The sequence below is a fragment of the Sciurus vulgaris genome (assembly GCF_902686455.1).
Source record: "Sciurus vulgaris genome assembly, chromosome: 1".
NCBI lineage: Eukaryota > Metazoa > Chordata > Mammalia > Rodentia > Sciuridae > Sciurus > Sciurus vulgaris.
Window position 1 is genome coordinate 89871708 of NC_136461.1, and position 16525 is coordinate 89888232.

At 40.2% G+C, this 16525-nt stretch overlaps 1 protein-coding gene across 3 annotated transcripts in view; it reads left to right on the top strand.

Annotated features, from left to right (window-relative positions):
- Positions 1–4020: 4020 nt before the first annotated feature.
- Positions 4021–16525, top strand: part of CDC14A (cell division cycle 14A) — a 169954-nt gene continuing 157449 nt past the window's right edge. Inside the window, exons 1-2 of one of the 3 annotated variants that reach the window (XM_079110671.1) lie at positions 4021–4505; positions 5269–5359. In XM_079110671.1, the coding sequence (XP_078966797.1) occupies positions 4457–4505; positions 5269–5359 (140 nt within the window). In that variant the 5' untranslated portion in view covers positions 4021–4456. The remainder of the gene's footprint in view (positions 4506–5268; positions 5360–16525) is intronic. The other 2 variants (XM_079110669.1, XM_079110670.1) reach the window with 2 other exon arrangements.

The following is a 16525-nucleotide window of genomic DNA, read 5'->3' on the forward strand; positions in this document are numbered from 1 at the left end:
GTTCTACTATAATAACACACACACATATACATACATACATATATAAAGTTTATTTTTGTGGTGCTGCAGATTGAACCCATAGCCTTACCAGTGCTAGGGAAGTATTCTATCACTGAGGGACTTTCCCAGCCTCTATATGTATTTTACTAAAAGCTGCTTTAAATTTAGTTTTTATATCAGATGAAGAATAAATTATCAAAATGTTTAAATAACTCTAATTACACCTTTTCAAATTACTTAGCAGTATGAATTTCTATTGCTTTTTCTAAAAATTATTTTTAGCTGTACATGGACACTATACCTTTATTTATTTATTTATTTTTATGTGGTGCTGAGGACTGAACCCAGTGCTCCACACATGTGAGGCAAGCGCTCTACCACCGAGATACAACCCAGCACTCTGCTGCTTCTGTGTCATACTAAATATGAAATTAATTTCTAGAAAGAATTCAAAGTATATATTCTGTTTTTTTAATTTGCTTAGACATCATCATTACTGAACAAGCATGTTCTAATGATGTATTCTAATAAGAAATTATGATAATTTAAAAAGAATAGAATATGTAAATCTAGCTGTCTGGAGCTTTGACGGTCTTGAGCTCATTTTTCCTTGCCCTTTTCCAGCAAGAGAGAATATATTTCTTTTTTTCTTATAGCTAAACTTAGTTTATTGCTTTTGTCCCCATTCAAATCTTCTATTGGTATTTTTTCTGATCTCAGAACTGGTCACACTAGGTCACCACTGCCCTACATTCTGCTCTGAGACACCCTTTATGAGAAATTGGACGAATTGGAGAAGAGACTAGTTGAGAAGTAAGGAGGCTTGAAGTTATATGATATAAGAAATGTTGAAGAACACAGGGAAGTTAATCTCGGTATTTTAATGGAAAGGGTTAGTCAATGGAGCCACGTTGCATTTTTGAAGGGTTGTCAAGTGTAAGAGTAATATGACCCTTCAGGACAGCCTCAAGATGAATTAGGGGCTTGATGTAATTTGGAGCTGCCCCCTGTAGAACTTTCTAGGTCTGCAAGCACCCAAGCATAGGCTACAGGGTGTACTCAAACAATGGTTGCATTAAACTTAAATGTTGTTGTTTTAATACTCAAGACATTTTCTATGCTTTCCTGCTAAATTTTTTGTATAACATTTCCTTCTTTTTCTGCAGTTGAGCAACATCTTAAATCTCTTAGTATTTCTTTTATGAGTGATACACCTTTATTGTAGCTTAAAATGAAACCCAGTTCCTTACATTTATTTGAAGTTGGGTAGTTGGAAGTATCTTCCATTGTCTTTCTCCATAAGCTGTAAAAGCATGCCTTTATTATGAAACTACAACCAGTAGGAACATTGACCTCATGATAATTGAGAGAATAATGTGTTTTATGATCTCATTAGAACTTTGGCGTGTATGTGTGTTGTGTATGCACAATCTTGTTCATATTTTTCTTATAGTATTTTTTTGTACTACTTATATTGTGAAGATTTTGGTTTAGAGAGATTCTGTCATACTGACATTTATTTTTCTTTAATATAACCTTAAAACAAACATTACTTATAGTGACTTTTACTTTCAAAAATTTCATTATACTATTCATATTGTAAGTATGCTAACTTTTCATTTATTTTAAGGACTTCTATTTTATAGTCATAATTCATTCCTTATTACCAAAATTTCTAAGCAGGAAAAGTTTATGAAAGAAAATGCTTTTGCAAATTCATTTTAAGGAATACCAAGAGGGCTGGAGTTGTGGCTCAGTGGAAGAGCCTTCCCTGGCATGTGTGAGGCCTGGGTTCAATCCCTAGCACCGCATATAAATAAATAAATATAAGATCCACTGACAACTAAAAAATATTAAAAAAAAAAAAAAGAAATACTAAGAGAGTATTCCATTAAATGTGACTTCTCTGGAAGTGTAGATTTGGAGTTCTTTCCATGATAGGATTTATGAAATTAAAAATTTATGCACTGAATGAGAACTCCAACTTTGTGTGTGTGTGTATGTGTGTGTGTGTGTGTGTGTGTGTGTGTGTGTTGTTGAAAATTGAACTTGAACCCAGGGCCTTGTGCATGCCAGGCAAATGTTCTATCATTGAGCTATATACCCTGTCTCCAAATTCCATTTGCAAAGCACTTTTCCTCATATAACACTAAGGTGAAAAATTCTTAGAGAATTTAAGTGAATTTAGATTCTACAAGCATTTAAAATCAGCAACTTTAGAAATAGATTGCCATCACTGGATTTATTTAACTTTTTAAATAAAAAAGGTAAGTTTGATTCATATACTTTGTTTTTCAATATTTTTGTATATGACAATCTCAGAATTTTATCAATAAAATAATATGAATCGGCCAACATGATTGTTGACACTAAGAACTGAAAGAGTAAACATCAGGCAAAATACAATTAACTGAGTGTGCGAAACATGTTTGAGAGATGCTTTGTTCTTTAGAACTCTAGACCCCTGATCAGTGGCCCTTAAAACTTGGAATGCACCTCAGCACTCATTGCAACTCATCTTTTCAGGACTTTCACATTTTTAAAAAAATTTTGAGATGTTTCCTTTCCCCATGTGAAAATGACGGGGTATTAGAAGGCGCTCTGATGATTCTTCAAATTTACTTGGTTCTGGGAGGATTTTAATGTTAGGGTAGGTTCTGTTTTTAACTCTCTTACAAGGACATGTTGGTTAGAATTTCTGAGTCTCTAAATAATTTTTCCGAATATCAAAGTAAGATTTGTTTATAGTTTCTGTGCCAGTTTGACTTTCCCAGAGCAAGCAAAGCAGGGTAAGGGTCTAAAACCAGAGTTAAGCTTCACACCTTGGCCTCTGAGCGCTCCCTGTCAGTTGCTCTTCACTTCTGCGCCCCCTTCCTCTCCAGAGGCAAAAAGCCTCTGCGCTGGAAAAGACTGGTACAAATTCCTTTCTGCTTCTGGAGAAACCACTCAGAGCGCATGCTCTTCTGCTAGTGAGTTCGTAGCGCCATTTTCGTATAAAAAGGACTGCCCACTAATTAGGCATGTTCATAGGACACCCAGCATTAAAGTTGTTCAAACAGTTTGAAGAGCCTCGCAGGAACAAGTCAAAGGCGTCTTTGAGAGGAACCCATCCCCGCCCTGCAGCGCTTTAGCTGAGAAATTCTTTTGTGTTCATTTTCCTTGTGCACCAGTGGCCCTTTCCCCTTCTCTTCCTCCGCCCAAGCTGGCCCAAACTGTAATTCCTCGCTCCCTCCGGGACCCGAGCAATACAAAGATTTAGCTTTTGTGATGATATTGTGCTCATAGTGGCGGCCCAAATAAGAGGACGTGGAGAACCGGATGGGAATGTTTTTCCCCGCGGTGAGAACAAAGCACAACTTTTATCAAAGTCTAGTATGTGTAAAGGAAGCGCTAGGAGGTAGAGCTTCTTTTTTGATTTTATTTTTTTTATAAAGACGCAGATCCCTCAGTGTTGTGGATGGGGGTTGGTCGCAAGGTCAGCTAGAGGTAAGGTAGATGGTAGAGAAGATTTGGGTTTTAAGTGTGTGTGTAAGGGCGCGCATGCAAGAGTTTAAAAGAACATGGGGTGAGTGGGGAGAAAGAGATCAAAGAAACAGAGCAGTCTGCAGTGGAGAAGACAGTGGGTGCAGAAAAGGAAAGGGGGTCGGCTCATCCTTGCCTCGGAGGCCGCAATAGCGCCCATGGTGACATACACTCTTAAATCCCACCGTTTCATTCATAAGTTTCAGGCCTGGAGGCCCCGCCCGTCTCCCCTGAGCCGAGGGCTCAGTTTCCTGTACAGCAATTGGTGAACGGCAACAAAGCCTTAGCAACCGGCTCCTAGTGACCCGCAAGGTGCCTGGTAACAGGGGCGCAGGGCCGGCCCTGAGTAAGGAGCGGAGCTGTCCCTTTAAGGGATGGCCGCGGAGCCGTGAAAGTGGAGGGGGCTGAAGGAGGGCGGGGAGGAAGGTCTGGGGGCGGGCCGAGGGGGAGGAAGAGTTGCTGCTGAAAGGAGGTGGCAAAGGAGGAGCCGGAGCAGCTGCTGCCAGCCCGCGGGCACCGGAGTCCTGCCCGCTGCCGCACGAGTAGCCACGGGCGCGATCCGGGCCAGACGCCTCCTCCTCCATGATCACTTTGGGAGCCGGGAGAAGACTTTGCCCGGCCGTGAGAGCTGGTCTGCGTTTCCCAGGCGCGGCGGCGGAGCAGCAGCAGCAGCAGGATCCGAATCGGAGCGGCCACAGCCCGGGGCGTGTGCGCCCCGCGCGGAGCGGGCTCGGGTTCCCCACGGAATGTCCCCGGGGCGCCCGGCGCGCTGACCCCGCAGCCACCTCCGCTTTTGGCGCCTGCCGCCTCCCTCGGGCAGGCTCGGTGTTCGGGACTGCGAGCTTCCCGGCTCCTGGGCAGTGGGGAAGCCCCCGGGGGCGGGTGACCTCAGCTGGCCACGACCCAGCCCTCCCCTGAGCGTATTTCGCTTAAGATGGCAGCGGAGTCAGGGGAACTAATCGGGGCTTGCGAGTTCATGAAAGGTGAGGAGAGCCGTCCCGCATCCTTCAACCTTTCCACACCCCCAACTCTTCACTTCTTGTTCCTTTGTCCCAACCCCTGTCCCGGGCTTCTCCTGGGCCCCTCAGTGCCCTGCAGCTGTTGCGCGCGCTCTGGTCCCGGCTTGCTACTCTCCTCTCCCGGAGGACCCCTTGCTTCCGGCTTCTTTCTTGTGTCCCTCGTTCCCTCTGCAGCTCCCTGGTAGTGGGACAGCGCTGGCTTCTGCCAGGTCTTCATTTAGCAGCTGGTGGGGAACTTACTCCGGTTATTCCTTTCGGTTGCCTTTACCCCCACCACCATGGCTGGCCTCGGTTTTTGGGACTCCCCCCAACCACACCCCCCTGTCTCTCTTCCTCTTCTTGAAGTGCAGAACTGCAGGGGAGAGGCTCGCCTCTCTTCCCCATATGCAGCTGCTGAGGTCTGAAGATTTCGGAACCAAACTTGCATCTCCAGTTTTGCGGGTGCCGGAGCTCCTGTCTACACCCACAGGCCTGAGATAAGGGGGGCGCCGGCACTCTGCCCCTGGCTGAGGTCCTCCGTCAGGTCCTCTTATCGCCTTTCTGTTATACTGTTGGGTCTCTGTCTCTTTCTGGGAGAGATCAGGTTTCTGCAAGAATCCCACGTGTTAATGGGGTCTTTAAATTATGTTTACAGTTGTTATTTTTGAACTTTTGTGTATTATCACCACCCTTCACCTCACTTTCTTACTTCTCATGTTTTCTTCTGTCTTTTAAATTTGTCTTTCAGATCGATTATATTTTGCTACTTTAAGGAATAGACCAAAAAGCACAGTAAATACCCACTATTTCTCCATCGATGAGGAGCTGGTCTATGAAAAGTAAGTTTCTATTGTTCTTCCCCCACCCCTTACCCGTTTCAACAATTTAGCTTGTTGGTTCTTAGGTGAGGAAACACTATGCACCTTTATGGCATTTTTATTCACTTCTCCTTCAATGGTGTAGGTAACAATATCAAGTTGTTTATTTTATTTTTGGGGGGGACTGGGTCCTTGGGGAAAAGTATAAGGAAAAGTAACATTTGAACTTGTCCACATCTCAGTCCTTTTTAGACTTCTGTATATATTAATTCTTTCTACCCTCACAACAAACAGCCAATATAGATTCCTAACACTCCCCAGAGTGGGACCAGGCAGTCACATACTCTTATCTTTAACAGACTCTGTAATTGGCCTGTGAATCAGTTGCCAAGTATTTATGGAGCACCCACGGGTACAGGGCAGTGTGCATATTTCGGGGTGCTTAAGCTGTGCAGTTCATAAGGTTTCTGTGAACTGCAAATGGTTTTGTGTAACTTGTTTTCAGAAAGTGGGACAACATGAACTGCAGGGAGCTGTATCCAAGTTCTATGGATTTTACCTGTATGACGGATTACTGATAGAGTTATTTTACTTAAGTTCCCTGAACTTCATGATATTATTTTCTTTGCTTTTGAGGATGTGGTATAGGAGTGCTCATTTACTTTCTTTGTTTACTTTTCATCTGTGGGTTAGGATTTGGGAGTGTAAAATAAGAATAGGGAACTGTCTTCTGTGACCATTGGTCTATGGGAAAAAGGTATTTTAATGTTTTAGGAATAGTAAAAATTTAATTGAAAAGAGATAAATATTCAATAAAAGGAGTAGGTTATAAGGAATAAGAAGGCTGAATTGACTTGGTTAGTGCCAATAAGGGGCTGGGACTGTAGCTCAGTGGTGGAGCCCTTGCCTAGCGTGTGTGAAGCCCTGGGTTTGATCCTCAACACCACATAAAAATAAATAAAACAAAGGTATTGTGTCCATCTACAATTAAAAAATATTTTTAAAAAGTATTGATATATCAGAGGACCTATTCCAATTTAAACATTTAATTTCACTTGTTACCTTAACCAAATGTGCAGTTGAATGAACACAGTTAAATGAGCCATAAAGAGCTTCCTAGAACTTGTATGTTAAAAAAGATATTGACAATTCTGCCTGAGGATTTTTGGGAACCAACTGAATGAGTTTTCTGGACCTTCCAGAGCTATCTTTTATTTGAGGGAAAACAATCTTTAATTGTCACTTCATCATAGGAGTTCTTGAAACTGATGTCTTCAGGACGTTTCTCTTAGTGGTACTGGGAGGAGGATGCTTCTTGAATGGCTGAAGTGAGAGTGGGAATGAAAGAGCCCTTTGCTATTGCTCATGAATGCCCAGAGTTGCTGAGGCAGAGAGGTCTAAATCTCTGGTGTCAGATTACAGCTCTGCTCCTAGACAGAATGGAGTTATGTGCAGCCTGCTCCCTGACCCTGTGTACCTGGTTGATGTCACTGCCAGCAGTGTTTATTGAGTGGTCATTCTGTTGTGTGGCTTTCTTTCTGTGAGTTTAGGGACCTCTTGAGAATCTGAGGGTAGGGACTTTGTATATTCCATTATGTTCAATTCTGCAGTGACTAACGTGCCAGAGGTTATTAATATGTCATTGAACAAGCTCCAGTCTTGAAGTCTGAGTCACTTCTCTTGGGATTGCTAGGTGGTGGATCTAACAGAAAATTACATTTAGCCAACTAAGCACAGTGTAAAATGACTTTTGGATTCTAAAGTTGATGTATGAGGACAATTTTTTTTGGGGGGGTGATTTTAATGTAATATAATAGGGCTAATGTTTATAATAGGGCTAATTACAAATTGTATTCCTTCTGTATCTATTCTACCTTTTTTCTGATATCTTGAAAGGAAAGACTTGCTAGAGAGGTTATTTGGTTTATTTCGTGAGTTTGGATATCATTTGAAATGATGATGAGGACCCAGCTTGACAGAGTGTGTCCTAGTCTGGACTTGCTCTCTTGTCAGAGCAGTGGCTGTGGTTCTGATCATCCACAACCCATCTTTATCGTTATCCCAACATATTACACTGTGCAAGGTGGTGCAGAGAACAAAACAAGGATGAATGCACATGTTACTTTCAAGGAACTGCAAGCCAAGAGGTGAGTAACAGAACTGCAGTTAGAGATGCAAGAAAGAAAACTGCCCTGAGATAGATATCCCCCTGTGTTTGGAGGCATTCACAGGGAGGTGGGTGCATCTGGTGGAGGGGTTCAGAAAAGACTTCGTGGAGGAGTTAAGGCTGGCTTAAAGGATGGACAGGTTTTAATAGGCAGGAACATGAGAGGAGAAAGAGGAGAGGATGCAAGGATGAGGAGGGAGGCTCAGGTCGTGTGCTCTGGGAACAGTCTGTCCTCCACTTTGCCCAGTGTGTATATAGGTCACATGGGGAAATGTGGAATACGAAACCGAGAGGTCAGCTGGGGAGAGCTTGAATGCCAGGGTGAGGAACCCTGGTGGAATACCATGGGACTCTCCTAAGAATTTTGGGCAGGTACAGTGTAACTGGATTTACAAATAATGGCAAACATTTACCGAGTGTTTAAAGGTGTGCCAAATGTTGTCCTAGGTACTCCACAACTATGAATTCATTTTGTTTTCACAACAATTTTATGAGGCAGGTGCTGTTGCCATCCTGTTGTACATTGATGAGAATAAGGGACAGAGAGATTAGGTAACTCACCCAAGGTTACAGAAGTAAGTAGCAGAGCTGGTATTTGAATCAAAACCATATAGTTCCAGACGACACATCTTCTCTCAAACAATTGATATGACAGCACCATTTCAGACAGAATAGTAAGAGCCCCCATAGAAACATTCTGGAATATCCAAGGTGAAGAAACAAGTGCTTAAAATTAAGATGGTGGCAGTGAGGATGGAAAGAAGGGATCTGAACCATGTGACCTGGCAACAGATCAGGGCTGGTTGGTGGAAAGCTGAGGACAAAGAGTCTAAGAAGTTTTTAAGAGCCTGGGAGGTGAGCCTGCAGGTGCCACTAACTGAAACAAGAAAGGAGGACAGCTTTGGTGAGAAGATCAAGCATTCCATCTTGGTCAGATGGAATTTAAGAAATTTTACGGAATATTCACAACACCATTGAATATGACATACTTTTGAAGAATTTAAATTTAGGAGTTTCAAGGAAATGATAAAGTAGTAAGAATGATGCAGTTTCTGGGGAGGGAAAGAAGATATCATGATCTGTATTGCACAGGTAGACCAAGGGAAGGAATTGGAAATAAGCAGCCAAAGAAGTGGAAAAACACTGAAGGAGAGAGGGACAAGGAAGGAGGGACAGAGGCAATGGAATCCATCCCTTAAGCTCCACTCCATGAAAGTATGGACTGAGAGAGACTGGAAGGGCATGTAGCAACATGGGTTCTGTCTGTGGAGGAAGTCCTGTGGGAGAGAGAGGTCTTGATGGTCACATCATGATATGCCTGTCCCTAAGGAAAGGAGTGTGTTTATGTGCATTATCACACAGGGCCTTGTACAGCTCTTTAAGTCTGTAATTGTTTGCTGAATGTTTCAAAGAAATGCTGCCTTTCTGGCTAAATTATCACCTTAGAAACTATTAAGTGGACTCTTTAAATATTTAGGCTGCATTTGCTCTGGACATAGCTGTGTTTCTTGCTGATGTTTATTTAGTCATAAAAGAATGATAGCACTCTGATTGAAATGGCAACCTTCTGAGAAGGCATTGGAGAGACTAACAGAGCAGCTTCCTGAGGTAAGTCTATTAGAATGAAAGTTTAAATTTTCTGCTTGATTTTTAAACAGGACTTACCTCATTACTGTAAATGTTTTAACAGTTTTAATAAAATGTAGATGATAAAAAAAATCATATTTTGTCCCCAGAGTTAAAACAGTATAGGTTAATAAACTTGTGATACAAAAATAGTTCCATAAAAAGGCACTCTTTCAAAGAAGATTTATCTGTGTTTGATTAAGCTACAAAAAATGCATAAACTCTCCAGAAAGGCTAATTCTTCAGTATTGGAATTGGGCCCTGTAATCCAAATAGAGGCTTACTTTTAATAATGTGGTTCACTTTTTAAAAAATTTTGGCTCAAGAATTAGCAAAATCTGATATGTTAGTTGTTATAACCTTTGTGTACCCCTCCTAATGGCGATCACTGGTGTAGGGTAGGTGTTAATGGCATGGAAAGCCAGTTTCCTGTGAAGGGTAAGGGCTGGGATCATCATTTTCAACCTGGGTTTGCAAAAGAAGAGTATTGAAAGTGCAGAAAAGAACTCTTCAAGAGATACTCTGGGGGACTGTGGCTGTAGCTCAGTGGTAGAGCACTTGCTTAGACTGTGTGAGGCACTGGGTTCAGTCCTAAGCACCACATAAAAATAAATAAGTAAAACAAAAGTTATTGTGTCCATCTACAAATAAAACAAAAATAAAAAAAAACAAACAAAAAACAAGAGATACACTCTGGGGACTGAATTTTAAGGAGTTTCTGAAGTGACTCCAAGAAATTTACCAAGTATGGTAGCATGTCAAGAATAAAGAACCTCTGACAATGACTAATTAGCTAAATGAAAGATTTAAATAATCAATTTTCATTTAAACTTTATTAAAACAGTCTGATATGAATAGATCCAAGAAAATTTTTTTTTTTTTTTTTTTTTTTTTTTTTATTGTACCAGGGATTAAACCCAGGGACGCTTAACAACTGAGCCACATTCCCAGCCCTTTTAATATTTTATTTTGAGATAGCGTCTTGCCAAGTTGCTCACAACCTCGCTAAGTTGCTGAGACTGACCTTAAACTCATGATTCTCCTGCCTCAGTCTCATGGGATTATAGGCATGCACCATTGGGCTGGTCATCCAGGAATTTTTTGATAAACGATTTATAAAGGAAAGATCTCTTTCTTCTTCCCTCCCTCTCGCTCTCCCTTCCTTCCTTCCTTCTTTTCTTTTGGTACCAGGAATTGAATCTAGGATCACTTAATCACTGAGTCACATTTTCAGGCTTTTTATTTTTTTTTAATTTTGAGACAGGGTCTCACTAAGTTGCTTAGGACATTGCTAAGCTGCTGAGGCTGGCTTTGAACTTTTAGTCATGCCGCCTCAGCCTCCTGAGTTGCTGGAATTACAAGTGTGTGCCATAGCACCCAGCTAAGAATGATTTCTTTAATCTCATCCATTGCATGGGTTTGAGTCAAAGTGTGATTATAGGACATCTTTGAGTAAAGTACAGGAAAACTTCTCTTGCCTGGAAATACTTATGGGAATGAGTATTTAGGTTATATGTAAGTGAGAAGAAAACTCTCTGGTTTTCTGTTTTTATGTCAAGTTTAATAGGTAGCAGGATAATCTAATGGGAAGTTGGATGCCACCGAAGTTCATGTACACATATACATATACACGATCTTAAAGAGCGTTAGGATTATCATTTATTACCTTAGCTCTCATTACAAATTGCTGTGATATAGGAAGAAGAGGAGATTTGGTTGAATTTAGGAAAGATTTTTACCATGGGAATATCAATAAAGTCATAACAGTGACAACAGAATGTCCTGTGTCAGGTAGCAGTTTGTGTGCTTCACACACACATTGCCTCAAATAATCCTCAGAACAACACTAGCAGCCAGGTGCTGTTACAACCTCCTCTTTACAAATGAGGAAACTGAGGCCCAGCGAGAATAAGTCTATTTTCCAAAGTCACTGAGCTAGTAAGTGGCAGAGCTGTAGTTCCGCCTACAGGATGACTGCCCTGGAGTCCATACTCTTAGGTTTCTAGCAAGTTCCCAGTTGTCCTGCACCTGAGGAGGTGGGGAGGGTGTAGGGCTTTGCTCCTCCCTACCAGACTTGACTGCCCTAATTTGGGTGTGATGATAGCTTTAGTGAGAAGTGTGCCCCTGACAGCATGTGCACAAGCTGTATCCCAGTCATTCCCAGGATATGTCCTGATAATTGAAAGTTTTTTTGTTTGTGATTCCTTTTTTGTACATGTAATTTTGTTTTTTCTCCTTACAGTGTACTGCCAAGGAGAGAGAAAAGAAATTGAGTTAGTTATTATTGTATATTAGTAGGACATGTGAAAATAAAAGAAGCCCAGTTTTTATAAGCCTGTGAAATCTGCTTTTGTAGGCTATCTGGTGATACGTTGTTCTTAACTGGTGTAACTTAAGATATAATGATTTCTCCTAAGAGTCTAGAAAACTAGTTTTTAAAAGATGGTAGGTTTATACTGTCTTCCCCCCTTTCTCCTTCCTTCCATTCTCTCTTACAAAAATAACCAGTATTGTTCAGGCCTACTTTTCATATCTTCTGTTTTTAACACCTGAGTTTTAGGCATGTGCTTGTGCATGTATACACCTATTTATATATTATGAGGAAGTAGAATTATCTGTACACATTCAAAGTTTTTTTTTTTTCCTGTTGGGGTTCAAACCCAGGGTCTTGCATATTTTAGACAAGACTCTACAACTGAGCTACATCCCTAACCTTCAATTCTTTTTTTTTTTTTTTTTTATTGTAAACAAATGGGATACATGTTGTTTCTCTGTTTGTACATGGCGTAAAGGCATACCATTTGTGTAATCATAAATTTACATAGAGCAATGTTGTTTGATTCATTCTGTTATTTTTTTCCCTTCCCCCCACCCCTTCAATTCTTAATTCTATGATCCACTAGAGTGAAATTTTACTTTTTAGATATTGATTTACTTAAATATAATAATATTGATTTATTTAAATACTCTCTGTTTTGACCTCTTGGGCATTCATGATATGTAGGCAGTCTGTAATCTTCATAATGATAAATTGTTCAGTTTTTTCAGTTTACTTAAAATAAGCCTGATGAAAATGCAAACTTCAGCTGAGGTGCTAAGGAGTTTTCATAACAGCACTCATCTTCATTAGTCAGCCAGAGAGTGATCCAAGTGGGCTGCAATGGCCCAATAGGGAGCTGTCTGCATCCAAGTGTTTTCTGTGCCAGGTCACCACAGGGCGGCTTCATTATTTTGTTTGAAGTAGATTCCTAAGACATCAGATGTTCTTATTTGTAAGTTCATAAACACATTCCCAAGGCCAAAGTAAATGACTTTTACTTAGCCACAGCTCAAAACACCTTTGTGTTAAAAAAGGAAAAAAAGAAAAGACTCAACACATTTTTATAGGACATAAATGGTATTGAAACTTGTGATTGAAAATTGGTATACACAAAACTAATATTTAGGTGGGACAGATTGTGATGCAGAACACTGTTCTTGAGAGATACACAAAATGAAGCAGGAAGTGGAAATGTAGACTGTAGAGCAATATATGCCCAAAGCTGTAGATGTGTGTGTTAGGAGTCCAAGAAAGGAAGATTATTATTGCCCGGGGCATTAAAGACTTCACAGAGTGATGTTTGAAGCAGTGGTTAAAGGGTGTGTAAAAAGCAAAGAGGAACATTTTATGATCTCTGTGAGGACCAGTAGGACCAGTTTCTGCTCACCATTGTATCCATTTGTCTAGCACAGTGCTAACCATAGAGATGGTGCTCAAGAAATTCAAGTGAGTGACGGATTATGAAAGGAAGAAAAGGAAAAAAAAAAGCTTTCAGGCAGAGTCATGCATGAGAAAAAGGACACAAGAAGTGTTGGGAATAGCAGGATTCTGTTAGGTGAGGTGTATTATTTAAATGGAAAGAAATTGCAGGTTAAGGATGGGCTGGAATGAGGGGAGCCCTTTGGGTATGAGTTAGTTCTGCTTATGTATGAAGGGCAGAGGGACTAATCAGGGCTTTGATTGATTGGGACCAGTACTGCCAAGGCCAGCAGGTGGTAGTCAGTGAGGCTAATGGCAAGGATTGGATTTTGGTCATAGCAATAGGAAGAGAAAGGCCACATAGGGAGAGGCTAGAGAGGATGGATTGATTAGATTTAGGACTGATCAGATGAGGGTGGGGAAGGAGGAAGTGGAGGTGAGTGTAAAGTTTCCAGCTTGGATGATGGGGAAAAAGTGACAGGTTTTAAGTAGGTGAAGTGTGTAAGTCAGAAGGAGGAGCTGCACCTATTTGCTCTTCTGTTTTGTTTTATTGGATGGGAAATAGGAAGTCAAAAGTGGGGATCATCGTAATGAAGTTTTTGTCTTTTGTGATCTCTAAGTAGAAAATAAACAATGCCTTTCCTGGATATTTAGATATTTACTTATTTAAAATCTGGGCAGGTGGACAGGATAGCTGATCTCAAGTTCCTTTCTGGCTTGTTGATTAATTGGGCTTCCTACACTTAATTATGGAATCCATTGGTTCTTTAAAAAAGGTTTTTTGTAAAGCTTTAGTTTCAATTTACTTAAATAAAAAGGTTTTTTTTTTTTTTTTTTTTATTCAACCAGATACTTTCAGGACCACCAAAGAATTATACGTTGAATGAGATCCATCGAAAATATTGCTCTTGGGGCTGGGATTGTGGCTCAGTGGTGGAGTGCTTGCCTACCATGCGTGAGGCACTGGGTTCACTCCACAACACCACATATAAAACTAAATAAAATAAAGTTATTATAAAAAATATGCTAAAAAAGTTGCTCTATTTGTAGAAAGTATGTAATATTTCTAATCCTTGAGAATTTAGAAATATCTATTAAATATTCACATTTATTTATAAAGGGAATTCCTTTATAAGAAAAGTTTGTGTGACCTATGCTTTTGAAATAAAATGTTTCTTTTTATATTAATTTATTAATTTTGTCTTAAACATGTTCACATTCCATTGATGAATCAAAGAATTTGCCAGTTTGGGTTTCTTTTGTTATTAATTTCCTATTGGAACCAGAAAAGGTGATTTGTTTCAAATTTGATCAACTTGATCAAAATGTTTTAGTAAAGCACTTTATTTACCTTTGCTTGGATGTGGTTTCAGCAAGGTGATTTCTACACAGAGAATTAAAATTCAATTTTTATTTTTATTTATTTATTTATTTTTTGTGGTGCTGGGGATCAAACTTGGAGCCTTGTGAATGCTCAGGCAAGGACTCCACCACGAGTTCATGCCCAGCCTGGAAAATTACATTTGAAGTATAAAAGCTTTAGACCTTTCTAAAGTGAATATGTTTTTGCCTTCTGAAAGAATTTACCAGTCATGATTCAGTTTTCTCTTCTGTAATATTCAGACTCCATCATTAAGACTACATTGACTAAACAATTTCATTGTAATTCAGGGATAGGTTTAGGAATTTCTAAGGAATAAAGGGCTCTTTGCTGATGTGCCAGATGGCTCCTGTTTGCTAAACATCTTGTGTCTTTTAATGGTTTTAATTTTTGTGGTCACTTTTTATTGATGATTTACTTCTATGAGTTCAGCCCTCTCTTGGTGCTGCTTGCTGTTGAGTTAGCTTTCCGGCGCTTTGAATGCACTGGCCTCTATCAGCTGCTTCCACCCTGTGATCTGCTGATGATTCTCACATACCATAGGCGTAGAAACAAGATATCATTTTAATAACATTGGGCATGAAGTAAGACTAAATAGACTGAGCGAGACTAGTACTTTTATAAACATAGCTAAAGGGCATGCATGTTTTATGTGGCTGGCTTCAGAAGAAACAATCCAACTTTGTTTTTGACCTACTTATGATTCAAATTCACTTATATTTCAGATTGGTGAGATTTCTAAATTGAGATTCTTAAATAAGTGATTTCTTATTTTATACATTTCTCCATGTTTTATGGGAGTATGAAATCAATATGGCATTTTCATTAGTCCCAGTAGTCCAAATTATTGCTTCTCTGCAGAAGAATTAATCAGAAATGTTAAAAATATTTTTAAATGTTTTGGTAAGTATGAGATAAAGAAGGCAGCATACAAGGTCCCTTCTGGGAAGCTGGGTGTGGTGGACTTGTGGCGCAGTGCCTTCCCGTTATGCTGGACCCTTTTACTAGTGCCATGCTGTGTATGTCCCACAGGCCCCATGGTAGATTGCCTGCAGCTCTAGAAAATCCAAAAGCAAAGGTTTGAGATGATTTGAGCTCAGTATAACTCTTAGAATTGAAATAATTCCTAAGAAAAATATAGTTGCGGTGATAAATCGTTGGAATGAGTCTTTCTGGATTGGGTTACTTTACTTCTGCAGCAGGCCCCCTTTGGAGCAAACCACAAATAAAATGTGGCCCCAGGGAGAAGACTGGGGTGGTGTCTAACCTTTCTGCGCATAAGAGGGGTGAATGATTTTGCTATTCTCAGCCCCTTACTGCCTCTTCGTATTTTAGGTCTTTTTTGGGGGGTCACTTTTGGCTATTTCATCTAGGTTTGTACCCAAAACTTATAAAACATTTGATATGATACCCCTCCTCACGCTAAGCTGGTGTATAGTTTCTAGCGATTAGAATGGAAGAAGGAAGTATTTTTACAAATGAACCAGTCATGTCACAATCTTTTATTTATTTACTCAGTGTTCTCTGTGCCAGGTGCTAAGGATAGGAGAGTGAGTAAATTTTAACCCAGCCTGTTTTCATGGAGTTTATAGTCCATAGGAAAGACATTCGTAAAATATCGAAGCTCAAGATTATATGTAAGTTCTCTTAAAGAAAGACCTTGTATTCTTTGAAGGCACACAGCAAGGGAGCCTATGGGGTATGTGTGGAAGGAGCAGGATCCAGGAGGAGGGAATAGATTGGGGGTCAGAAAATCATTACTTGAGGAAGTGTGATTGGGGCTGAGACCTGAAGGATAAGTAGGTATTAACTAGACCAGGTATGTGGGCATGTGCTAAGGACCTAAGGCAGAAACTAATAACTAAATTCCCATGACTTGAGCTTACTAGTAATAAAATAGGAAGATAGTGTAAATTGAAGCCCCAAAGAGACATGGTAAGGACTATACCACCTGGGGGTCTGGAAGGCAAGGTCAAGGGTTTTGGTTTTAATTCCAAGTGCTTAAAGGGTTAAGTCATTGCCACAGGTTTTAGAGTTGGTATTTCCCTTTCAGGACTCAGCTGTTGTATGAAACATGGGGGGGTTAGCCTTTTATGTACAGGGGATCAATCATCACTCTGTTTTCTGCCTAAGCAAAACATATATTGTCTGCAGAGCCCTCTTGCCTTCAGCACCTGCCTTTGAATAATCAGGTTATTTAACTCTGGTTGAGAATGTTCCTGTATGAGTGAATTTTAATCTTGCTGGTACATTCCTGAATTCATTACATTAATC